General features: G+C 43.4%; 1 protein-coding gene across 1 annotated transcript in view; it reads right to left on the bottom strand.

Moving 5' to 3' along the window:
* The window catches only part of LOC137331602 (ephrin type-A receptor 3-like), a 245,296-nt gene that overhangs the window by 87,535 nt on the left and 130,380 nt on the right, over window positions 1-27,381 (bottom strand). Inside the window, exons 4-6 of the mRNA XM_067995509.1 lie at window positions 7,576-7,911; window positions 2,371-2,483; window positions 343-505 (exon numbers count right to left, since the gene is read on the bottom strand). Coding sequence (XP_067851610.1) covers window positions 343-505; window positions 2,371-2,483; window positions 7,576-7,911 — 612 coding nt within the window. The remainder of the gene's footprint in view (window positions 1-342; window positions 506-2,370; window positions 2,484-7,575; window positions 7,912-27,381) is intronic.

Here is a 27,381-nt window from a genome sequence, read left to right as displayed (position 1 = left end):
GTCTGCACCGACTTTTGAGCGGGCCTCCATTTAGGTGGACGGAGCTCCCGTCGGAAGGAGATGGGAGGCTCCTACAAACGTGCAAATCAGGGTCAAATGACACATTTTAAGACCCACGATGCTATTTTCGCCTTAGCCTGTCTGACCACTGCCAATTCCTGCTCCTGCCCACTAATGCATTATTTTGGGGTCTTTGAGTAAATATTTGCCCCAGAATCTTTTAAAATGCACCACCAAAAACAGCAAATAGTACCAATGTTAACTTGGATTTACTCTTGCGCTATAATCCTCACAGTTCACCAATAAAAGAGGTTTGTTCCAAGTAGGTTTTTCTCTGCTTACCTTCTTGACTGGTCTCCAATTCGATTTCACCACCATAGGTCCCATGTCCTCCGCTGGTGTGAGCTCTGACCCGGAACACGTATGTCGTGCCTGGTTTTAGTCCATCAACCGTCATACTGTTAGATTTGGTTTTCAAAACAGTGTAGTTTTGGTCCCTTTGATTCTGTTGCAATAAATACAAAGTGCTGTTATAACGACTTCATATTGATTGGACTCATTCTGCTCTGAAGCGCCAGTAGGTTATTGATTGATGCTGGTATGGAGGACCCACTGTAGATATTGGAGATTGCAATCCCAGATATAAATAACAGGTGAAGTTAAAACACAATGGGGGTAAAATTGGTCAATGCCAGAAGCAAAACGGGCTGATAGCCTGTCTACTCTGCATCCGATTTGAAGTCAATTGCAAAGAAAATTGGGCGTGGTGTAAAACGGGCTGCAGATTCACGATCAGCCCATTTTGCGCTACTGCCGTTGATGAATTTCGCCCTTATTGCATGCAGTTCTACACATCCCGTTACATACCTTTTCTAAATAAAACTAGGTTCCCTCCCTCATGCACTACGTGGTAAAGAGAGGGGCCAAATAACCTCCTCCTAAGCTTCCACCAAAGCCACTGTAAAATTGGCTGCTGAAGTGTTTGTTAATCCACGTGGCAGGAAAGAAATGAGAATCAAGAAAGCCATTTTTGTTATAGGTCAAAGTACACCAGTCTCCCACATTTACTTTTCAATGGTGTCGCCAGCTTCTCTTGTGAAAGGGAATGTATGTGCAGAGTAGCCATGACAAATAAGCCACTGAGCATGCACAGAGTAATTTGCGTCTTATTGTTTTTGACTTGTAATGTCGTGATACATAAAATATATACGGGGCTGTGATGATGATCTTATAATGTAACGTCAACAAGGATATGTGCCTGGATCACGTTGCTTCCCTCCAGCACTTTTACTGGATACAGTTAGACCAGCAGTAGGTACTAAGGTCGAAGAGGAAATGGATGTTCCTGACAGCCAGTTTAACAGAATCCAGCATATGGCCCCTGGCTGCATGAGACGCAAACTATAAGAAGTGCCGATGAAGATCAATAAAAATTGGTTCGGGCATTTTCTCCAGGTCGGAGAGTTTATAAAAACACCGTGATAGACTTGAAGTATGGAGATGATACTTTGAACTTCAAACCATTATCCTATGGTAAGGCTCTGCATTACATACATGTTCTACCCAATTTTAACTCGTCCTTGTTCAGTTTTGCATAACAGTCATCACATTTGTGCGTGATCGTCCAAAAGTTCCTGGATCTTGATTAACAGGATAATGTAAGAAAATGTAAATAGAGCATGAAGCTTGGCACATTGGAACTGCAGTATGCTGAATAAGTCATAGGTTCACATCTGTAATTCCAGATACAGATTTTAGCTATGTTCCTGTAGGGGGCACCAAGTGAAAGTCAGGGGCTCCTCCACAGGGAAGGAACAGAGAAAGTCACCTTAAATTCCTCCTAATGGACCACTGTAGATTTATAATGGTGAATACCAGGTCACCAGACCATTCTCTTGACCATAGAAAGGTGGTGGCATGAGGAGACTCAAAGAGGGGAACTAACAATGACAGGTGGCACCAATGAGAGTAGATGAAGTTGATTCTTCATTCTGCTGAGTTCTCCACTTTTTTAACCTTTCAATTTAATATTTTTGTTTGACTTTCATGGACGTTATTTGGTTAAAAGTCTACGTTCTTACTCTGCTTACTCTGGTGTTGCTGGGCCATGTACCAAGTGCAGCCAAGGTCTGTTCCTACCTCTTTGCCAATACCACTCTCAACTGGCTACCAGTGCAGCTTCCTCTCCTTCAGGAGATGCTTAGCCTCATTAATTGCCTCCCTATAGAATGTGGCTCAGATGCGGAACCCAGCAGAGCAGTGGGATTGCAGTTGCAACCTTGGTGCTCCAGCGCTCTGTCACCTTCATGGAGGTAATTTAGAAAATATTTCCTTATTAATCAGAAGCTCCATACATATTTTATTACTGACCTTTTCATAATAGATGACCTCGTATTCCACAATGACGCCATTAGCACGGTCAGGTCCCTGCCAAGCCAGAGTGATACTATCCTTACTCTTTCTCTCCTTCAGAATCACGTTCACTTGAACATGGATGAAAGCAGATCATTAGTAAAGTGATACACTTCCATAGTAACAACTCCATGATACAACATCCTGGCAACACACCAGCTTGGATATCAAACATGAAAGAATGTTTATCCTTACTCAACAGTCCCAGTTGCAACACATTTACTTAACTAATGCCTTGGACTATGACTCCTCTCCCCAAGGTGCTGAGAATAACACAACATTAGTCATGTCTCACCACTTCAGTAAGCCAGCACATTTCTATATGTCAGATGACGCTGCAATGCAACTCAGCCATGGAGCCTTAACACAGCATTCTCTAAAATCTATCAAATGTATTGCATTCGCGAATTGGAGCTTCTGTAACTTGAAACATTCAAACTGTTTAAAAACGACTCATGTGAAGACTGGATGAGCCAGTTCCTTGGTACTGTCAAAAATAAAGACTGTTACCGCAATCCCTCATGTGATGACAATTTTATATGGAATGGTGGAAATCTGGAAGTGAAATCAAAGGCTGTAATGACATTGAGGGCTCTGATATAATAAGTTGTGCGAATGAACCTCCATCAGTCTAGGAATGTCTTGAGGCTGAATTCTAACCTTTTACTCACCCCATGGTATTGTATTTTATGTTGTATATTCTGCATGGTCCTTATTTTCTTGTTATGTTATGGAGGTATTGGCCATGTGGTTTTGAGGCTAAGGTGACGTACTACAGTCTCAAGGCTATGCCTGGTGTTTGTGCTGAAGGATCGCAGTGTTACTTAAGTACAATGTTTTAATTTCGCAGTATATTTCATAAATATTGATCATGACAACTATGAAAGGATTCCATTGGCACATTGCCCCTTCTCTCTGATAGCTGGGTTCAAATCCAGTCCACACTGATCAGACAAAAATGTTCTTCTCTCTGTCAGGTCTCAAGTAGTGTAAACTTGAAGAGTCTTGATCTAATTCTTTGTGGGCACGAAAGTGGCCAAAATTCAACACAAATTGGTACCGAACTGGCAGTTTCACTTAGAGATGCTGCGAAGATGGCTCTTGCAGGAAATGGACAAATTCAAACCTGAAGCACAAGGGTTATCTTTCTGAGGCTGGAGTTGGGGTGTTGTTGGAGCAGATTAGAGGGAACTTGGCTTTGAATCTGGCCCGTGCTATATACGAGCTGGGATTAATCTCCTGGAACTAGTTTCAATCACCTAGGCGGATCGGAGAGGAATTTTCCACATTTTTTCTCCCTAATTCGCCTTGGTCTTTTGATTTTATTTTTTGCTTTTCCTAGGAGACTACATGGCACCTGGGGAGTAAGGAGAGTCTTGATGTGATGCATAAGGCAGCACAACTGTAGGGGACAGGCTAGATGAACCTATTGGTCTTTTCCTGTCTGGCGATTTTGTATGCTCTTATTACTTCTTGTTGGCAATGAGAGCAGAATGAGAGGCTCCAGTCTCTACACATTTTTGTGGATGAGCACATATATACACCCAAAGATAAAATACATGTATAATAATGAGTGGTTGGAGTTGCTATCATTATATTTAGGCTGCATTGTAAAATGAATGCTTTCACTTCAGATTAGGGAGACTGGAAATAACTCATACTGCAGTACACTTTAGCTAAAGTTATTTAATGAAGTCAAACTGGAGATGTGCAAATAGAAACTTATTTTGTCATTATAATTGCAGACTTTTTGTTTCTCTTTATTGAGAAACCAAGGTGAAGAGTCAAGGGTCAAAGTGCACGACACCACCAAGGTTGAAAAATAGTTGGAGAGAACATGGGGTAAATTAGGCTGTCACGATTAGACGATGCCAAATTTGGGTTATAAAAGCTTGAATGGGTTCCACCAATTCAAAGTGTAGCAGACCTGAGTTATACTGCCAACTGCCCATTTTTGTGGGTTGTAATGAGGTCTGTGACAAAGAAGCTTTGACTCCTAAGTTAGACTGCCACTTTCATGACTGTGCAGCTGAAATTGTTTTTGCACCAATATGAAACTAGCAGTATAATTATACCCTTGGAGTCGGAGTAATGAGTCTTGATTTAAGCACACAATGGATAAAGGGAGGAGGAAGACTGGCGGGTGATATACTTGGAGCTTAGCAGGAACAGGTGGGAAAGTTTAGAGGAAGAGCCATCATAGTAGTATCAATAAAATAGTGAAAGGCAAGAAAAGTTTATACTTTTATAACAAAAACTATTCCTAAAACTGACCGAAGTTATAAAGAATAGCAAAAGAAAAACCCTCAAGTGTATCAGACTCCCCAAAACCTAATCCTGCCGCGCACTATATAGAAGATATATGACAAGAGCTGATGATTTATCGAAAATAAACCACTAAATAACGTGAAGTGCATATGAACCAACCGACTGCTCAGAATCATATCTATAAAGTTTATTTGAATTTCCTTTCAATGGGTATTGGAGGGGATTCTTCTCTTGAGGGTGGAGTTCCACCAGGGCAGGACTTGCACCCACCCCTCCATATCTGCCCCAGCCCCGACCCATTTTCCTATGTTGAGGCTCAATAAGTATGTACAGTGGGCTTCCGGCAGCGAGCAATGGCAGTCCAGTTAAGGCATGAGGTGATGAATACGGGTTGGGGCGATAAGGCGGCAGTAGGCCTCACCGCCCTATTTTCCGGGTTTCCACTGCGGTAGATTGCCTAATGTGGGTGTGGCAGCCTGGATGCAAAGAAGTTCAAGGCTCCCCCGACTTTGAATGCAACAGCCTTGCAGGATGCAACACAACTCTGTCGCTGCCTCCCCGGACAATCAGAGCCTTTCTTAAGAACTGCTCCTCAGAGAATTGCAGGTATGTTGTTTTGGGCCTATAAGCTCTTTTGGGAGGGTAAGGATTCTGGTGAGCTCACCTCCTTCTATTTGAACTCCCTCCAGCTGCAGCTCTATCTGCTCGTTCTTCCTTCTCCACCTCCCAGAGAGATAAATGTCTCCAAAAACTCTATACAGCTTTACCTGAGAGTAGCTGAGAATTTCTTTAAGTAATATTTAAAATGGGTCGTTCAAGGGGGGCCTTCCATCTGCCAGTCCCACTGTGACCCCAACTCATTTTCCTGGTTCGGGGTTACTTACATTGGCAAGGCGGATTCAGAGCAGGATCTTGCTCTTCACTGATGGAGAGGAAGAAGTTATAGTGCTCTGCGGCAGCATCTGAAATGAGCAGGACCTATTTGAAAGAGTGCAGAAGCCCTCTCAGTGGGCTGGCACTACATTTTGAATTAGCTCTGGACAAGCCCAGCAGTTGAGGGTATAGGAGAGGGGAATTGGCCATTTTTACTTTTACTTCACCTAACCAAGGCTTTGAGAGTATGGAGTTCCTACAGCCACTCTAGCTGGGATTAGCTAATTTAGCACAGACCAGGCCTTTCTGGCCTTAACCAGCTCAGCCATTCAGGAAGCCACCAAATGCCATAGTTTTACGCCAAGCCTTAGTAACCTCAGTAAGGTGGAGCCCAACCACTGTGTGGTTTGAAAAACATAGAAATGTTATTTAACTCTTAATTAGACACTGGATACTTATTCCACTAAAGCTCAAGGACAAAGGCATACTGCTTGAATTTTCCTTTAAACATCCTATCAGTCATCAGGCCACTTTTCTTCACAATTTTGTTCTCATTAACTTTGTGACTTTTTGCTGTTTTAATTACATCCTCCTCCTCAAATCCACATTATTGCCCTTGATCAGGAATGCGAATGAGTCAAAACTGAGGATAACTCCGGGGATAACTCTGAGGCTAATCCTCGATCAAACGACTGGAAGCAGGACTGACCTTGAATGATTTCCCCCATCTAATTCTGTCTCTCTCCTACGCAACCCAGCTAAGACTGGCACATTTCCTCTCTCCCACTCTGGAAGTACAGTTGGAAATATGTTGGGAGCTCGTGTCTTCAAATCAAGAGTCTGATGCATTATAGGTAAAACAAATTGGCTGGATGGTTTTGTAATATCTTCAATTGTGTAGTAAGCACTTCACTTTGCCATCTCTGTCACAGCACACAAGAGCATCTACAAACGAATAACTCTGAGAGATTTGCAATTACAACTGTGCAAAGTGATTAGAGTTGCAGATCATTAGCAGTGCACTCACATGGCTCTGATTACTCAAGTATGTATTGACTAATCCCTTTGGCACAAGTTCACAAAATGTCAAGTCGATCTTGATTTTCATAGTAGAAAAAAATACAACCATGAAATCATAAATATTAGACTCTATTGACTGACTAAAACTCAAATTACAAACCAAATACATGTAGTATCTCCAGAGAGAGAGATTACAGGAAAAAAAGTATTCTTATTACTCCCTATTGGTGCTATTGCTATCAGAATTTTGAGAAGAACATGGAATCAAGTTTCTCTTAATGATAAAATAGGCCAGAGACTTTCACAGTGGTCACGGGTTTGACCACTGAACTATGATGAGTCTCAGCCAGGGTGACTGTGGGAAAATTACACAAGGTTTCACTGCCTCTGAGTAAAGGAGGAAGAAATCAGCCTTGGATTCCTATTCCTGATTGATAATGAAAAATGGACTAATGTGGGATCTTGAGTAAGAACAGAATAGGGCTTATCTGTAATGCTTCCCACAGCATGCTGACACTCATGGTATAGACTCACGAGAATTAAAAAAAGGGAACACTTGACCAGTTGCTAGAGGGCTGCAAACATTCAGGGTACCAAACCCAGTATAATCAGCATATTCAAGCAAGGAAAGGATAAAATGGATGTGGGGCAGGGGGGATTTATCTCCTGAGGAGTTCCAATACATTGTCTAAAATATGAAAGGAAATCCTATTTCTAAAATTTTTGTTTTTGTGATCAGCTGTGATACAATATAATTGAATATTGATAACCATACTTGTTTTTGAAAGCAAGGTCCCAAAATGTGTCTTAACAAAAAAGCTAGCCTGTTCTTTTCCATAATTAATGACCACCACCCCCCCAACCCGGCAACAAAATCCCATTCTCAGAAATGATGCATTTCAAAGCCACGCTTTCCTGCAATTAACGGGTTGTTGTCCGTGGCAACCTGGTTTCAAATGATGTCTCACAGTTGGCAACAGAGAAAAGTAGAGATTTGCTCACCTGCCTGGCTGGTCGTGACATTGATGGAGACATACTGTTTAGGGCTGGAGCTCAGCTCGGATACACCACTCAGAGCCTCAAGGTCGAAGGTATAATTAGTGTGAGGCAGCAGATCAGTAACAAGAACTTTGGTATATGTTAATCCAAACTGACGTGGGATGAAATGGAGGCCACTCCCACAGGGGCTGCACTTCCTGGTGTCCCCCACACACTTCCTGCAGTGAACGTTGTACGTAATGTCATTCCTGCCACCGCTGTCTCTGGGTGGGCTCCATTCCAGGATGATGGAGGTCTCATTTGTTGTGGAAATGGGATTTTCTGGTGCTGTGGGAGGCTCTAATATACGGGGGAAAAAAGCAAATTGAATGAATAAAGCTGGCAACATAAATTCAAATGTATAGACTAGAACAAACTACTAACAATTTCCTTTACATTTTCTCTGAGATGATAATCTAATTCCTCGTAGAAAACAGATGCTATTTTAAGTTACATTTTTATTATTTTATATCCACTGGCAAATGTCCAATGGTGTCACTCACTGAATGTCAGAGTACATTGTTTAATAATGACCAGAGCGTTATACAATGTGATCATGAGGTATTAATCTGCTAATGTGCGACTGTGTTTAATATAGCCTGCCCCTTTAATGTTACAAAATCTAATTTCCATTAAATAGGCATATCCTGAGATCAGTTGGAGATTAATTACTGTCGGTGAGGGAAGGTTGCAGATTGGCAGGTGCTTGTGAATTTCTAACTCTGACCCTTTTTTTCTTCCTTTGTTTTATACTTTCGATACTTGGAAGTGTGAATTCTGAAATATTACTGACGTAGGCTAGATTACTAAGGAAGGATGTACTTGCCTTGGAGGCAGTGCAATGAAGGTTCACTAGATTAATTCCTGGAATAAGAGGGTTGTCCTATGAAGAGAGGTTGAGTCGAATGGGCCTATACTCTCTGGAGTTTAGAAGAATGAGAGGTGATCTCATTGAAACATATAATGTTATGAGGGGGCTTGACAGGGTAGACGCTGAGAGATTGTTTCCCCTGGCAAGAGAGTCTAGAACTAGGGGCATAGTCGCAGGATACGGGGTCAGCCATTCAAGACTGAGATGAGGAGGAATTTTTTCACTCAGAGTGTTGTGAATCTTTGGAATTCTCTACCCCAGAGGGCTGTGGATGCTGAGTCATTGAATATATTCAAGGCTGAGACAGATAGATTTTTGGACTCTAGGGGAATCAAGGGATATGGGGATCAGGCAGGAAAGTGGAGTTGAGGTCGAAGATCAGCCATGATCTTATTGAATGTCAGAGCAGGCTCAAGGGGCCGTATGGCCTACTCTTGCTCCTATTTCTTATGTTCTTATTACTAGACTTTTACTTCTACACTAGCAGAACTCCCGTGGCTTTGCATGGTAAGATCTCGAACGGGACCATTATATTGTGTAATGCGCAATGTACTTTTCTGCTGCTAAAGTGTTGGTGTGAATAATTTTAAGTTTACAATTGCTCTGTATTTTTGAAATCAGTGCTGAAGTCAGCTACAGATCAGATTGGCTTTCTTTTTTTTAAAGTGTAATTGCTAATATCTATTAAGAGTTACAAATATTCTGATTCCTCTTTATTTTCTGTTCATAGGGTTGTTTCTCAATTGATTATTTTTTGTTCTTTGTTAAATACATTTTTTGATGTGCGGCACTGGAAGTAAATTTGCATATGTGACATATATGGGCCTAGAAATTCGATGGTGCTGCGCCCATTTTTTGGGCGCCAAACAAATGCCTAAGCCACCAATATGGCAGGAAAGAAGTGCACGAGCTATTGGTGTAGGCAAAAAATAGGCTTCTAAGGACAGGCATCAGACCCTTTGTATATGCAAATAAGGGCCCGAAAGCTTGTTTGAGGCCCCGTCTGCAATATCGGTTTGCCCGAAGGCAGCATTCAGGAAAACCAGGTCTACATGCGGCCTAACAGGTGGTCCTTACATGAACCGCTGCAGGCTGCCCGCAAAAAGATAGGTTTGTTAAAATTACTTACCTGAATCTCCCAACCCCACATTAAAACTGCAAGCCGCCACTCACCATCACCTCACCCTCCCCGCCCCCACATCTGATCGTGACCTTGACCCTCCCTGATTGCTGCTGCCAATCTCCCCGATCCCGGCCACCACTACCCTCCCTCCCGAATGACCCCCTCCCGGTAGCCCCCCTCTACCGAACGCCCCCCAATATCCCAGTCGCCCCCCTTCTCTCGATCCCCTTTAAGGATTTACCTGAGGGCCTCTGCCGGTGACGAAGCAGCCTGATCTTTGAGGCCTCTTCTCCGACAAGCTGTCTGGCGATGCCCATTAGATGTCCGCAGCTCACTGGATCAATGATAATGAGGCCCGAGGTCCAATATTCGGTGCGCCTTGGGCCTATCCATTCAGGCGCTGGAACCGTTCCCTTTGCGCCCGTTTTTGGACGCGAACAAATTTTTGCCCCATAATTTCTAATTATTTTCTGATTGGCAAATCTTAAAACTTTTAATATGTTCTTACCGCATTCTTCTATGTTCTGTTTTTAGGAAGGCATTAACCTATTTAAAATAAATGGGCTAACGCCCGCCTAAAAATAGCATGCAGGGGTTTGGAGTGTGACTGCATTAAGCATTACTACCTGATCTTTGCTGATCCACATATCTTATCACATCTCTCAAATATCCCAAAGCATTTCACATAGAGAGAATTATATTTTGGAGTTATTGATACTTTGGTAAACGGAGCTGCTGTTTTGCATACAAGAAACAGTAAAGAAAGAAATTGCAGTTAATTTGTTTTTGGTGGTGTTGGTTGAGGAAGGATTATTGGTCGGGACACTAGGAGAATTCCCTGCTGTAGTGCACTGGCACTTCAGTGCATTACTGAGGGAGTGATGAATTGTCATGAGTTAAACTGAGGGCCTGTCTGCCCTCCCAAGTTGAAATAAAAGTCAATGGCACTATTCAAAGAAGAACAGGGGAGTACTCCCGGTGTCCAGGCCAACATCTATCCCTCAAACAGATGATCGGCTTATTTGATCTCATTGCTGTTTGTGGGATCTTGCTGTGCGCAAATTGGCTGCTGCATCTCCCTACATTATAACAGTGTCTACACTTCAAAAGTAGTTCGTTGGCTGTGAAACACTTTGGGCATGTCCCGAGGTCACGAAAGGTACTCCATAAATGCAAGTTCTTTCTTCACTGAAGTCATTCTCATGGAAAAAGATGACACACACAGAATCTGCAATGGGATTCAATAGGGCCACAACTCAACGAAGCCATAGCAAACTTTGAGAAAAGGATGCTGACCTATATCAACACTTCACTACAACCACCACCACCACCACCACAACAACTTGTATTTATCTAGCGTCTTTAACATAGTAAAACATCCCAAGGCACTTCATAGGAGCGTAATCAGACAGAAAAATTGACACCGAGCCAAAGAAGGAGACATTAGGACAGGTAACCAAAAGCTTGGACAAAGAGGTCGGTTTAAGGAGCATCTTAAAGGAGGAGAGGTGGAGAAGTGGAGACGTGTCGGGAGGGAATTCCACAGCTTAGGACTTTGACAGCTGAAGGCACGGCCGCCAATGGTGGATCTTTATTCACAAAGAGAGGAACATATGCATATTCAGATAGTCTAAGATCTCTTATGGATTCTTGGTTGGTATTTTTAGAGGATGTGGTTGGTATCCAGTTGTTGCAGTGCCACCTCTATTTTCAGGCACTCTGGTCAGGTTGCAGATGTATTACTGGGAAACACAAGGGAATGCAAGCACAGCCATAAATCTGCTGGATTGCTGCAGGAATGCAGAGGAAAGATGGTGCACAAAGTATGTGTGGGAAAAACTAGCAACATGCAAGTCTGCTGGCAGAATAAAATCAGCCATTTTATTTCTAATATAGTGAACTTTTTTTAGAATTTGTGTTTCAGAAAAACTTTTGTGAGCAGCTGTCCTTTGTATGCCCAGTCAGTCAATGCAACCAGACACATAAGCCCACTAAAATAATTCAGAACAGTACATAATATATGCGACATATCGATGCATGGTCAGTGAAAAATAACTGACAGATGGAATGAAGTCAGTTACATCACTGTGAATACCATTGGTATGGGGCAGAGCAGACTCCTGACAGCACAAGTTTCACTCATTCAATTTCCACAAGCTTTTTAATATTCATTAGGAGTTAAAGAGAATGTGTCAATTTCATAAATCTGTTCTCTCTTTAGAATATAACCTCTTACTACATAATTTAGTGAGAGTTGGCACGTTCAGGCAAGCAGTCTGTCTGGAATTCGGCAACAACTTTTTCTTTCCTTTGCGTCTGTTCTATTGTTCTAGTTTAAAGCGGCATTGTTATCCAAAAGAAAGAAAAGACTTGCATTTATATAGTGCCTTTCACGACCTCAGTACATCCTAAAGCGCTTTTCAGCCAATGAAGTACTTTTGAAGTGTGGTCTCTGTTGTACTGTAGGAAATGCGGCAGCCAATTTGCACACAGCAAGGTCCCACAAACAGCAAGGTGATAATGACCAGATAATCTGTTTTAGTGGTGTTGTTTGAGGGATAAATATTGGCCAGGACACCAGGGAGAACTCCTCTGCTCTTCTTCGAAATAGTGCCATGGGATCTTTTACGTAAAAGGAGGGCCTCAGTTTAATGACTCATTCAAAAAACGCACCTCCAACAGTACTGCACTGGAATGTCAGCCTAGATTTTGTGCTCAAGTCTCTGGAGTGGGACTTGAACCCACAACATTTAAAAAGAGGGAGTAGCTGAGCAATAGATTATAAGGTAGATAGAACCATAGGAAAGATAAAGCACAGAAGGGGGCCATTCAGCCCATCGTGTCCGCGCTGGAACAAAGAACAACAGGTGCCCATTCTAAACCCAGCTTCCAGCACCCGGTCCATAGCCCTGCAGCTTACAGCACTTTAGGTGCAGGTCCAGGTACTTTTAAAAAGAGTTGAGGGACCCTGCCTCTACCACCAATTTGGGCAGCAAATTCCACACACCCACCACCCTCTGGGTAAAAAAGTTTTTCCTCATGTACCCACTAATCCTTCTACCAATCAGCTTAAATCTATGTCCTCTAGTTCTTGAAATCTCCGCTAGGGGAAACAGGTACTTCCTGTCTACTCTATCTGGGCCCCTCATAATTTTGTACACCTCAATCAAGTCTCCCCTCAGCCTCCTCTGCTCCAAGGAAAACAACCCCAACCTATCCAATCTCTCCTCATAGCTGCAATTTTCAAGCCCTGGCAACATTCTTGTAAATCTTCTCTGCACTCTCTCCAGAGCAATTATGTCCTTCCTGTAATGTGGTGACCAGAACTGCACACACTACTTCAGCTGTGGCCTTACCAGCGTTTTGTACAGTTCCATCATTACATCCCTGCTTTTGTATTCTATACCTCGGCTAATAACAGAGAGCATTTTGTATGCCTTCTTCAAAACCTTATCTACCTGTACTGCCACCTTCAGGGACCTGTGCACATGCACTCCAAGGTCTCTCACTTCCTCTACCCCTCTCAATATATTCCAGTTTACTGCGTATTCCCTTTTACTGTTTGCCCTCCCTAAGTGCATTACCTCACACTTCTCCGGGTTGAACTCCATTTGCCACTTTTCCGCCCACTCCACCAACCCATTGATATCTTCTTGGAGTCTACAGCTATCCTCTTCAATATCAACTACACGGCCAATTTTTGTGTCGTCTGCAAATTTGCCAATCATGCCCCCTACATTCAAGTCCAAGTCATTAATATATACCACAAACAGCAAGGGACCCAACACTGAGCCCTGTGGCACACCACTGGAAACGGATTTCCATTCGCAAAGACAAGATAAAGGGCACTTGCCCCACCCTTGCTCGTGCATTCAGAAGAAACCTACAGTCTTCCCATCACAATATCCAACTGTTTTAAATGATTCCTGGTTTTTTGTTTCCACTACTCTACTCAGAAGTCCATTCCACAAGTTGATCACTGTTTGCATGAAGAATTTCTTGACGTCAGTCCTAAATTTGTCTTCCACAAATTTGAACCTGAGCACCTTGTCCTACGGTTATGGTTTGATTTGAAGTGGTTTTCCAGATTTGCCTTTTCTATACCATTCACTATCTTCTATTACACTAGAATATAAAGGCCAAGCTTTTTCAGTCTTAACTCAATCCTCAGATGCTAGGGATCAGTCTAGTGACTCTCATAACAGTTAGACATCGGTGTAAATGGGAACAGTGTTCTCCAAGATGGCTGTCAGCTGAGAGATTGTGCAGATACCTTCAGATAATTACATTGGATTCTTTAAATAGGGCCTCCCTAAAAAGATGATGATAGACTCTCACTGCACTGCCACACAAGATGTAGTCAAGCAAACTATGCTTATATTGTATCCAAAGTTTATGATCTGAAAGCCAAAAAACCTTGTTGTCAGTCACCCCCTTTAACAAACTTCAAGTGGAGTGCATGATTACGACCCAAGTCAGTGAGCATTTAGAATTGCCAATGGTGTGCTTTTTGATGACCAGGGTACAACATTAAAACCAGATGATGAAGCCCGGGTAGCGATAGCATCAACAGACACCTACTGACTGATCACAGTTTAAATTTCAATCTTGACTGAAACCAGGTTTATATTGTACAGAAGTGGTTGTTTGTCTTGGCTACCAGAACTCTGCAAGTCACCTTATTTGTATTGGATACCAGCCAAATATCTCCTTTTTGCACATATAATGAATGAGCTTTTTCAACCTCTGTTTGTGCTGCTTGTGCGGTGTCTAAGAAATCAGCTGTTTCTGATCCACCATCAGGAATGGTACAGTTGGGGGCTGGAAACACTTGTCTAGTGTGTAATGTCTGAACGTTCTAGAAATCACAGTGTAAATAGAACAATAGATTTGAATATCCTTGTCTCTGGCTCTAACAGCAGTCCTGATGTATTACAAGCAGTTACGAGGTCAGTTACATCTTTATTGAGCCTGACTTTCAGTCCTAGCCAATAGAAACAGTGGTCTGTTATTGAACAAGACTGTGCCAAGTAGGAATTAATACTGTATAAAAACGTTGGAATTTTTCTGAAGGCATGCAATACGTGTCAAGCATATAACTGACTAGAAGGTTCTGCGGACACCAATTCAGTCTGCAATGAGTCTGTGATCATTTAGGAAGAACACAGAGCAGAGAGAGATTTATTACAGAGATGCGTATGTGTTACTATTTCTACAGAGGACTTCACCAGTGCCATCAGAAATACCAAAGTGAAGCGATTTAGAGGCCAAGACTCCAGTGAATATGCTCCAGAGAAATCGAAATTCCTCCAGGAGCAGGCAGTAAACAAAGCTCATTAGATATCTTCTCTACCCTCTGCTGTGAGTAGTGTTATTTGCAGAGAAAGTACCAGCAGTACGTCAGCACAATAAAAGAAGATTTCTGGGTCAAAGTGAACAAAACACTCACTGATTTAAGAATAGAACAAAATGGTCTCAAAGGCCATTGGCTGCAGGTACTGTGGGGAGAGAACTCTTACTACTTCATACTATTCTCTTGGCTGACATTCCATTCCTCTCGGCTCTTTCCTTGTGCCTGGATAATTATACTATTTTGAGGATTTTCCACGTGAAGATTTGCAACGAAAAACTGGCGTAAGAGGAGAAATCCAGGAGGTATTCATTCATCCTTAAACCAGACCAAAACTGGAGAAGCGACCTAATAACTAGATTCTCAGGGATAATGTGGCATGATTTCAACCCCTTCTTTCAGTGGCTTCATTAAAATGATTGACCTTCTGCTATGTTATATACATATGTGGAAGGAGAAGGGTTCCAGACCATGGCAGTCACAATACTTTGTCACAATTTGTGGACTGTGGTTGAGATGGATTACTACAGCACTTTTGAAGATACAATGGTACAAGCAAGAGTCAGCTTGGCTCGGTGGTAGCACTCTTGCAACTTGAGTCAGAAGATTGTGGATTCAAGCCTTGCTTTTGGACTTGAACACATATTCTAGGCTGACACTTAAGTGCAGTTGTGAGGGAGTGCTGCATTGTCAGAGGATGAGATCTTAAACTGAGGCTCCATCTACCCATTCAGGTGGACTTAAACTTTTTTTTTAAAGAAAAAGAGGGAGTTCTCTCAGTGTCCTGGCCAACATTCATCCCTTAACCAACCCCACCAAAACAAATTAACTGGTTATTTGACTCATTGCTATTTGTGGGATCTAGCTCTGCAGAAATTAGCTGCCACATTTGCCTACACTTCAAAAGTAATTCATTGTCTCTGACATGCTTTGGGACATCCTGAAGATGTGAAAGTCACTAAATAAGTACAATTTTTTTCTTTAGACTCCCCACCAGGTTGAAGATGATGTGACATGATTTCACTGCACATATTGGAAGTACAAAAATAGGCAAATAGTTATATGGCCACTGAATCAGCATTGTGCTTTCAAAGCTGTTCTTGACATCAGTGTTGTCCATATGTATCATTACTTTAGTTCAAGGAGTTTCATCAGCTGCACAGAAATCAAAATGACAATTCAGATTCTTCTGAGCTTCTTAATGTGTACCATTTTCAATAGGTGTGAGCTAAATTTTTGATTAACAAATTGGAAAGTCAACCTCACTATGCTGTGGTGTTTTGAGTCAGTGTCACAGTTTTGGTGGTAATCATTTTGTGACCCCCCTGCCTGTCACCAGCAAACCTCTCTGGGATGCGGTGATGGATTGGGAAGGCAGAATTAAACCTATCATTTTGAATTCTCCTACAGGTGCTGAAGGTTGAAGATAACAGTCCAAAATCTGTCAAAACAATTCGATAACACCGAAGAAACAGATGTCGAGATCATTTTACACACAGATGCTCACTTTTTATTTCTGAGACAAGTTGTACATAAGCCCACCTGCCATAGTGTATAGGAACTGCTGCAACAGTAGGAATGGGGCAAGTCTTTTGTGAGCACAAGGAAAATGGCTCATATGATTTTCATTCACACGTAACATCAACCTTGTGTAAAAGTCACACTGGCTTCATCTGCTAGGCACATGGAGCACAGTGACAGCTTGCAATGGCATACAAATCCACCCACAAAACCGAACTTTAAAATAGCACGTACACTCCGTTGCTCTCGAACAGTCCCAACGCCAACTCTAACCCTACAGGTGTCTCCTCCTCTGCCTCGTGTTCTGCCCTACCTCCTCGCTCTGATTGATATGGTTCATTTACATAAAAGTCAGTCTTCTTCAAAACTGCTGGGCCTCTCCAAAAGGGAAATTTTAAGTCTCAGTTGTAAAGATGAGGATTTTCCTTTCAACATAACAGGTTCACCATATTGATTATGGTAAGGTACATGTAAAAGGCAAAGGTTCCCTCCCATGGTAGAAAGCTTAACGTACACAGTCTGCACTGTTAAGCTGCTTTTACATTAGAGGAGTGTAGCTGATTACTAAGACAAAGACAAAGTCTTGACTCCAAATTGGTAACGATCACAAGTACTAACCCCAAGCTCAGGATCAAAAGCAACACAGATTTAAAATGCCTATAAAGATTTGGAGCTATGTTTATTTTTAAGATGTCAACATAACAAAAAATGCTAGAACTACGCAGGTGGTCAGTCAGCATCGGAAAAGAGAAATGACAGATTAACATTTTGAGTGTCCATTCCTTGTCAGAACATCTGAGTTGTGTTTTGACTTTCCAGTATTTTCTGTTTTTATTTCTGGTTTCCAGTATTTATATTTTATTTTATTTTCCTCTCTGTTATTAAAACAGGCTAAACTGTAAAACCAAAAATGAATGTTCACCGCACCTAATGAGTAAACACTAACGAGCATCCAAACATATATACAGATACCAACTGGTGAGGTGGCACTAGTGAGAAAAACTAGTGCCATATCGAGTCTGCTTTCTTATTTAAAACCAAAAAAAATGTAAAACTCTTCCCAAAGATTGGAGTACTTGTGAAACTAGGTCAAAAAAGAGAGGCAGACATTTTAAAAACACACAGATACTGTCTTCCATTCTGTGCTTTCTATTTTCCTTCACCTCCACTGTCCCCCCACCCTCTTTATTCAAGGATTTCTTTTAGCCAAAAACAAAACCAACCAAAAAAAAACCTGAATACTTTAGGAACCATGGTTTCCTCAGCTCATTAAATGGAGATTATGTTGCTAATTTTGATTAAATTGATCCTTACAGTTATGCATGCCCGGGCTCTCTGATTAATTTGCCCGTCAGTCGACTGTGTTACTGGTGCGGTACAATTCACTAACTGATGCATACATGCTTCTTTTAAAGAAAAAGACACACAGATAGTGAAAGACTCACTAAATAGCCACTGCTTTATCACCACCATATCCCACAAATAAATATTTCAATGCAAATAGTTCTTTGTTAACATAAATTAATTAAATGAAGCAAAATTAGTAGAAATATATGAATATATTCAGATTTGTTTGTGAATTTTTTAAAAATTTTTTGAGTATGGACAAAATCTTAAGTTTTCTCATGAAATTCATTTCAACTCTGATGGAATTAGTTTTTTTAATTACATTTTCTTTTTCTATTACTTCTTTTAGCTGTTTTTAAATCACCTGTAGCTAGCCCTATATGAATGAGCAGGATCTGTTTTAGTGACCCTTTTACATTACACAGCTACTGCTAACAGCTTGGTGTCAGTGCTGTAAATGGGGCAGTTCACCAGCCTCTGCCAGTACCTTGAGAGGTGGCTTTCTGTGATGCCTCCAAAGGCGATGGTACCACCGGTGGCAAATGTAAATGCTGCTGCTGCCAACGGGCAGACCGAATGTGCAGTCTACCCACAGAGGCCAGTGAAGTGCTTTCCCAGTCGCTGGGTTGTACAGATCTCCATCAGCAAGTGGAGAACGACCAACTGCCAGAAATATACGTTGCAAATCGTTACGTTCAAGCAACTGTGCAAACGTAAGTGAGGTGGACATGACATGAGGTGGACATGACACAGCTATGAAGCTATAGAGCCAGTGCATAAAAGAGCTACCAAGCTAATCTTTGGCGTCAAAGGATTGAGTTTCGAGGACTGGAGAAACTGGGGCTGGTGAACCTTGAAGGGAAGAGATCATCTTATAGACATATACAAAATATATTTTGACTTGTAGTCAGTGTTTAATGTAGGAAACACGACAGCCAATTTGCACACAGCAAGGTGCCAATGACCAGACAATCTGCTTTAGTGATGTTGGTTGAGGGATAAATATTGGCCAGGACACCAGGCAGAACTTGCCTGCTGTTCTTCGAAATAGTGCCATGGGATCTTTTCCGTCCACCTGAGAGGACAGATGGGGCCTCGGTTTAACATCTCATCCAAAAGACGGCACTAGGACAAGCGGGCACAGGGTAAAACGGGTGAAAGGACAATTTAGGACACATTTTCAAAAGAATTTCTGATTGACAGTATTCTCACCCGGAAAGTGGAGGAAAAAAATTTTAGATGCACAAACTGAGAGGGACCTACATCATCTGATGGTGTCTTGTGTATGTCTCAATAACCTACAATGTCATTCTTAACCAGATATTTATCAGCTCCTTTTTGAAGGAATTAACCAACACTCCTTAAAACGTACCTCTTTGATCAAGCTTTTGGTCACCTGTCCTAATGTCTCCTTCTTTGGTACGGTTTCAATTTTTTTGTCTGATTATGCCCCTGTGAAACGCCTTGGGACGTCTTACTTTTACTGGTTGTATGATCCCGTCACTCAAGGCGACACTAAGAATTCTTATCTTTTGCCTTGCTTAAAGCTAGTTAATTTTAATTTTCTGCACTTGCAATCCAATTCAAATTTGCCAGCTTAGATCTACACAATGTGTATTTTAAAAATATTTTTAAAACCTGGATCATGGACCCCCCCCCTCCCACCAACAAATGGATGCTGATTTTGATGCCCTTACCACTACATTTTTCGGCAGGAATAGGGCAGTAGCTAGATCAAAATCACTAAATAAGACTTTAGTGCCCTGTTATCACCAAGGTCTGGCTAGCTCTCATTTTGAGCTGGGCTGGGAAATAGGTTAGCCAAGGCTTCAGACGGAATCAGGCGGGAGGCTCATTAACTTGCTCAAAATGGGGTAATATGATGTACCTAGATGCTATTTCAGAGTTCCAATGGGTGGTACACCTGCTGCGCAAGCTCCATCCAATGGTACTCTATGTACAGCGGCCTGACCTGCAATCCTCATAGGGACCTCTGGAGGTCATCCCAAAACTGCTGCAGGTGAACGGCTTTAAGGATTTTTGTGGGGCCAGGAGGAGCATGAATACAGCCCCTTCCCCCCTTCCTATGGTGGACTGGCCCTCCCCTATAAGTTGTAATGGGTGGCTGAATTTCACAGAAGTGCTGTTAGATTTCTTGCCCCTACCCCCATTGGCAACCTGCCAATCAATGCTGGCAATGTGCAAATTGCTCACCTCTCAGATCTAAATAAGGCCCAACCATCAAAATGGTTCAGGTCTCTCAGTGGTGACATCAGGTTGGCATCTTGATTGCTCTGCCCATCGCCCGCCCGATGTGCATCACACATGAAAATCTACCCGATAGTCTTTCCTCCACTAAAATGAAATAGATAGCTGCAAGTCTTAACTTAGATCCCATGTCCTGAAATCATTAAGTTCAGGGACTTGATCTTGGACCAACTGGCTGGAGTCAAATATCCCACTGCAGAAAGCACTTTCTGTGATAAACAGGAAGTGATCCACCAGGAGTTACATCGGAACCTTGGTCGCTTGAGTAGGAAAGACCACGGATTATTTCACGGCCATCCAATTTTCTTCCAATGCTCCCACATATTATCAATGGGACACCACTTCATATCATGTTAATATCACAACGCAAAATGTCAGAAGTGTGTGTCACAATTGTCACCCGTCAATATGTCGCATGAATCTAAACGACTGCTCATTTTTCTAATTCACATTTGCTTTCAAGTTCTATCCTTTGGCGTATTCTGGGTTCAGGGAGATCTCCAGAAATTCGTCAATTACACGAAAAGAAAAAACAAACATATAATTTTCTTTGGAAAGATATAAATTAGATTCCATTTTCCAGACTCTGCTCACATCTCTGCTACCATTATCTGACTGCCTGCGGTTGCAATTAAATCTTATTTTAGGTCCTTTTGCCAATCTATTGTGAATGCATTTGAGCTGGATTGACATCATGTTACTCTGGTGTGCAATCATAAATATTAATGAGGGGGGGGATAGCATCTCTCCCCAACTCAGCAGAATGTTTGAACAAGTTTCTGTCTGTAACTCGAAGGTGAAAACTTCACCACTCCTGTTCTGTTATTATGTGCTTTTACATGTAACGCTTCTGTATTTGGGCAAAGGTATGTGTCTTACAGTTCTGTCGGAGCAGGTTTTAGCAATGTAAACGTGGGGGGTGGGAGGTGCAGGTTCTGCAATCTGAGCTATAGAAGCTCCAAATGTAAAAGGCCATTGGACACAGGAACGCACTTTTAAAAGAAAACATAAGCACCCTTTCAGAGTTCAGCTTTTCAGGAGATAATCATTTTCTATGTTGGATTACAGTTAGAAGTACATGCTGATAGGGTTAGATGAAGACGGGTGGGAGGAGGCTCGTCTGGAGCATAAACACCGGCATAGACCAGTTGGGCCGAATGGCCTGTTTCTGTGCTGTAGACTCTATGGGCAGGGATTTTGAAAGGGAAAAATGGGTGGGTTGGGTGCAGGGGGGCAATCAAAACCAATGTTTATGGGAGCAGGCAGACATCCCGGCTGGAACCCGCACATTTTGAATTAGACTCAGGCAAATCTGTGTGCGTGCGCACATCAGTCACTAGAAAGTCCTGCCCCCACTTAAGTCCAGTGGGCCAATAGTTAAAGGGGCAGTGTACCTCATTGAGGTACTTAAAGTTAATGATTTTAATGTTACCTAGGCAACTTTCCCACAGCTTCCGATTCCCGCCTAGGCCGCATCAGTGAAAAATAAACTAAATAAGTTAAATAAAATTACATTTTCCATTGTAAAAAAAAGTTAATAAACATACCTTAAAAACAATGTCGCCTGGACTCCCCCCTCTGCTCCTGATGTCCGTTTTCTCTCGTCTGATCTCCCCCCCCTCACCCCCACCCCAACGGCCGATGAGGGGTCTCTCTCTCTTTCTATCCCCCCTCTCAGCTGTGTAGCTCCTGTCGACAGCCAGCTTGTCAATCAGCCTGGCTGCCAGGCGCGAAACCCGGACGAGGCATTGATTGGCCTCATTAAGGTCCGCCAACTTCCCTTCCGGTTTCGCACCCGCAAATCTCCCCTCCGACCCCCCGCACTCTTCCTGTTGGCATGATATGCCCTATGTAATTCTATGATTGTTACATCATTTGGGTTGGGATAAAAATCCTTTACAGTAGGACTCCTCCCATAGACCAATGGATAAAAGTGTCCGACTGAGTCACACAGACCAAGAAAATCCCTGAAAATCTGTCATGAGTTTGCTGATCTCACTGGGGAAGGGTGGTGCAGGCGTTGGCCTTTGTAACCCTGGGCTATGGAGAGAGGGAAAACAAAAGAGCCAAGGTTTCCCCTCCTGGACCCAATCCAGTGACTCTCTATTGGAGAGTGGCATTTCTAATCAGTAAGAATGGCACATATTGCAAGCCATTTAAACATACCGAGCTGTGTTTATTTTCATTGACATATGTCAAAAAGGATTGTCAGTCCTGCTGAGTGAGACCGAGCAGTGGATCAGTGCAACCTTGGAGCATCTGCACTGAGTTATAAATAACTGTTTTTAAAATTTAAAATTGATCAGTCTTGAAGCACAACTTGATAAATACCAAATTCCCTTCACTAGTGGGGAGGCGCAGTGACCTTCAGTGTACGATGCTTACATTATATACTGCAATCTGTAGTACATGATACGTTACTCCTGTCATTATAAAGCAGTCCAGCCTCTAACGTGCCATGAGCAATACCAGAGGAGCACCACTAGTAAAATAATAAAATGGGTGTAATATAAACACTACATCTTGTTCATCACATAGACTTCCTGTTTTGTGCTTCACTTTATAGGCCAATTTATTCTATGAGATAATCTTTTAAAAGAAAAGTCATTTAGAATGTCCAGAGAAATGCGCTTATCAACACAAAATACCCTAGTGACACAGGATCAGAATATCGGTACCATATGGAAGGCAAATTTGAAACTCGTTTGAGGGTGAGAATTCAAACTCATGGTCTAAATGGGAGAACAATATTAGATCATACAGTTTTGCTGCACTTCGCTGGAACATTTAAAGTCTGCCTTCCTTCATGAATATAAAGCACTCTTTGAATGAACGAGGTATCACAAATCCCGTTGTACAGTCAGACTAAGTGATTAAGCTAAATGTATGAATTTCCATTTATCAGCAGCTTGCAGTTTTTTTGCTAATGGTATAATTAAATAGAGCTTTCTGTGTGACATCTCATTTAGCTTTCAACAGATTATTTCAGTTTGTTACTGCCAGTATGCGTCATGCTGGATTTTACTCTGAGGTTATAAACTGACCTGCCTTTGTGTCAACCACCTAATGGGAATAAAACCTGTCTTTATGAATTGAGCCAGGCTGCAGTCACAATGCGACTGCTATCTTCAGCCCAGCTGACAGAGGATGTTCTTCCCAAGCTTTCGCAGCAGTAACTCAAAGGAAAGCAAAATTCGGCTGGATGTACAAAGTAAATTTCCGTAGGCAGTGACAAAAATATGAGAAACACTGCAAGGCAAAATGTTGTATTACTCCAAATTAAATCTGCGTCCCTTCCAATTTTGTATCGCTTTCAAAAGAAAAAGTACTGCCTCGTTCACCCAGAAAAAGCACAGTTAAAAGTATCGGGGTTGAATTTCCGCCCGGCCTTTTAAATTGCCGTTTGTGCCGATCGTGCACCACAGTTGCGTCGGAAGGACAACGTTCGGAAACTCCAGGCAACTGTTTTTTGACGTTAGAACGAGTGAAGATTTCAATGACCGTTTGTAGACAAAGTCAGGACAGCAGCACATTTTCCACTGATTACTTCTGTCATATTGCTTCCCTAATGGCTCAGATGATAAAGGGCTGCGTTGGGTGGACTATAAACCAGGAAGATAGTAGGTTTGGTTCCCGGTCTGTGGCAAGTTAGCTGATCTCAACTGGGGTGGCGCTCTGTGTTCTCAATGTCCCAGGGCTAAAAAGGGAATGCAGTTAACTAGAATTCTCAATCCTGACTGCTATCTTTTCTTTTATTAGTTTTGGGATGTGGACATCGCTGGAAGGTCCTGCATTTATTGCCCATCCCTAGTTGCCCTTGAGAAGGTGGTGGTGAGCCGCCTTCTTGAACCGCTGCAGTCCGTGTGGTGAAGGTTCTCCCACAGTGCTGTTAGGTAGGGAGTTCTGAGATTTTGAATGGTATGTGACTCGTAAGTGATGGTGTTCCCATGCACCTGCTGCCCTTGTCCTTCTAGGTGGCGGAGGTCACTGGTTTGGGAGTTTACTATGCCTGGAAAGTGCATGTGTGTGGACTTCAAGCGAGGACAGGATCAGGCTTGGCTGTGTATGATGCCTTCCACAGTTGAATAGACCGTGTAGGATCACACATAAAGATTGGCCACTTCAGTGAAGTACCAGCAGGTGGCCAGCACTTGGCAGAACTGGACCCCAGGAAGGAGTCAGCATCTTCAGGAAAGGAGAGAAAATCGGAAGGAAAAAAGTGTAGTTTTATTCATTTTTTAAATTGATAGGATGGCAGAGGGTTGTTTATTCATGATTTTATCAACAGGATCAGGGACCATGATAGCATTTGACAATAAAACCCAGAATTCAAGCTCATAAACTATGACATTTTTGTGTGTATGTGGTATTAACAAATCCTGGATACTTGTCACTAAATTAAAAGCAAACCTATTCTGTTTGCAATGTACTTTGTCAACAAGTATGTGGACTCATGACTAAGGTCAGAGCATGTGGAGTCAGGGGACAGGTAGCAGAACGGATAGCAAGCTGGCTACAAAACAGAAAACAGAGAGTCGGGGTTAAAGGTAGTTACTCAGACTGATAAAAGGTGGGAAGTGATGTTCCACAGGGATCGGTGCTGGGACCACTGCTGTTTACATTTTCCTTTAACGATGTGGATTTGGGTGTCAGAAGTACAATTTCAAAATTTGCGGACGACGACAAATTGAGGGGGTGTAGTTTATACAAAGGAAGATTGCGTCAAAATGGAAGAGGACATTAATAAACTTGCAGAATGGGCATGTCATTGGCAAATGGACTTCAATATAGATAAGTGCGAGGTGCTGCGTTTTGGTAGGAAGAATAAAGAGGCCACATACTGCTTGGATAATAAGAGCATGATTTTAAATGGGAAAAACGGGCCCCCTGGCAGTAAAAAATTTTAAAATCTAAAGCCCGGCCCCAACCCCCCTGCAACCCGCCCATTTCCGGGTTTAATGCAGGCGACCAACCCGCTCTCAGGTGGCTGGTCAGTCAGGAAAAGCTATCAAGGAAGCTGCTAGTCTCCATTTTTACAGATTTTTTGCTTTTAGCCCCTGGGGGCCGGGATTCCCAGGCTTTCTCCTTCACGCCACGTGAGAGGAGGTGAGAGAGCCTGAAACTGCAGGGGAAGTGCCTTTTATAGCACAGCTTGTGGGCCCGGAGGAGCAGGAGTGCTTCCCGCAGGCCCAACAAGTCTACATGCAGCGACCCTACAAACGTGATTGATCGGCACCCCCTCAGGATTTCCGACACCCCCCCGTCAAACACGATCTCCGACACCCCCCACCCCCACGATCTCCAACACCCCCCCCCCCAAACACGTTCTCCAACACCCCCCCCAAAACACGATCTCCGACCCCCCCCAAAACACGATCTCCGACCCCCCCAAAACACGATCTCAGACCCCCCCCAAACACGATCTCAGACACCCCCTCAAACACGATCTCAGACACCCCCCCAAACATGATCTCCGACACCCCCCCCCCAAACATGATCTCTGACACCCCCCCCAAACACGATCTCCGACAACCCCCCCAAACACGATCTCCGACACCCCCCCCAAACACGATCTCCGACATCCCCCCAAACACGATCTCAGACACCCCCCCCAAACACGATCTCCGACACACCCCCCAAACACGATCTCAGACACTCCCCCCAAACACGATCTCAGACACCCCCCCCCCAAACACGATCTCCGACATCCCCCCAAACACGATCTCAGACACCCCCCCCAAACACGATCTCCGACACACCCCCCAAACACGATCTCAGACACTCCCCCCAAACACGATCTCCGACACCCCCCCCAAACACGATCTCCGACAACCCCCCCAAACACGATCTCAGACACCCCCCCAAACACGATCTCAGACACTTCCCCCCAAACACGATCTCAGACACCCCCCCAAACACGATCTCAGACACCCCCCCAAAACACGATCTCCGACACCCCCCCCAAACACGATCTCCGACACCCCCCTCACTCTCCGACACCCCCCCTCACTCTCCGACACCCCCCCCTCACTCTCCGACACCCCCCCCACGATCTCCGTCACCCCCCCACGATCTCCGTCACCCCCCCCCACGATCTCCGACAAGCACCCCCCCACGATCTCCGTCACCCCCCCACGATCTCCGTCACCCCCCCACGATCTCCGTCACCCCCCCACGATCTCCGTCACCCCCCCACGATCTCCGTCACCCCCCCACGATCTCCGTCACCCCCCCACGATCTCCGACACGCACCCCCCCACGATCTCCGACACGCACCCCCCCCACGATCTCCGAAACCCCAATGACTGATCCTCGCCTCGATGACTGAGCCCCCCCCACCCGATTATCTCTGTTACCTCTGATGACTGACCCCTCCAATGACCCCCAACCCATTCCCCCCCCCCACCCCGATGACCCACCCATCTGACACTTACCTTTACACGTCCTCTCACTGGCTGCTTTCCCGTCCGACTGTGGGCCAGCCTGTCTATCGGGCTGGTCTGTCGGACGGCAAACGTACAAAAAAAATCGTTAAGACGTCCAGGAAACCCGTACTTCCGGGTTTCCCGTCAGGAATTCCCACCCCACTTCCTTTCCGATAAAATCACACCCTACCAGTCAGCCTAAACGGGATAGGGGAGTGCAGGGATCCAGGGGTACAGATACACAAGTTACTTAAAGCAGGTTAACAAGGCCATTTAAAAGGCAAACCAATCGCTGGGGTTCATTTCTGGAGGGATAAATTGAATAGCAGAGAAGCTATGTTAAACTTGTATAGAACCTTGGTTAGACCACACTCGGAGTATTGTCAACTGTTCTGGTCTCCATATTATAGAAAGGATATCGAGGCATTGGAGAGGGTGCAAAAAAAATTCACAAGGATGATACCAGAACTGAGAGGATAAACTCATCAGGAAAGGCTGAACAGGCTGCGACTCTTCCGTAGAAAAGAGAAGGCCGAGGGGTGACCTGATAGAGGTCTTTAAGAAAATGAAAGGGTTTAACAGGGTAGACGTAGAGAAAATGTTTCCACTAGTCCAAAACTAGAGGTCATAAATATAAAATAGTTATTAATAAATCCAGTGAGGAATTCAGGAGAAACTTTAGTTACCCAAAAAAGTGGTAAGAATGTGGAACGCGCTAGCACAAGGAGTAGTTGAGGAAAATAACATAGACGCATTTAAGGGAAAGCTAGATAAGTACATGAGGGAGAAAGGAATAGAAGGATATGCTGATAGGTAGATGAAGTAGAGAGGGAGGAGGTTCGTGTGCAGCATAAACGCTGGCATA

Source organism: Heptranchias perlo, chromosome 13, assembly GCF_035084215.1.
Source record: "Heptranchias perlo isolate sHepPer1 chromosome 13, sHepPer1.hap1, whole genome shotgun sequence".
Taxonomy (NCBI): domain Eukaryota; kingdom Metazoa; phylum Chordata; class Chondrichthyes; order Hexanchiformes; family Hexanchidae; genus Heptranchias; species Heptranchias perlo.
This window is presented reverse-complemented; position numbering and strand designations above follow the sequence as displayed.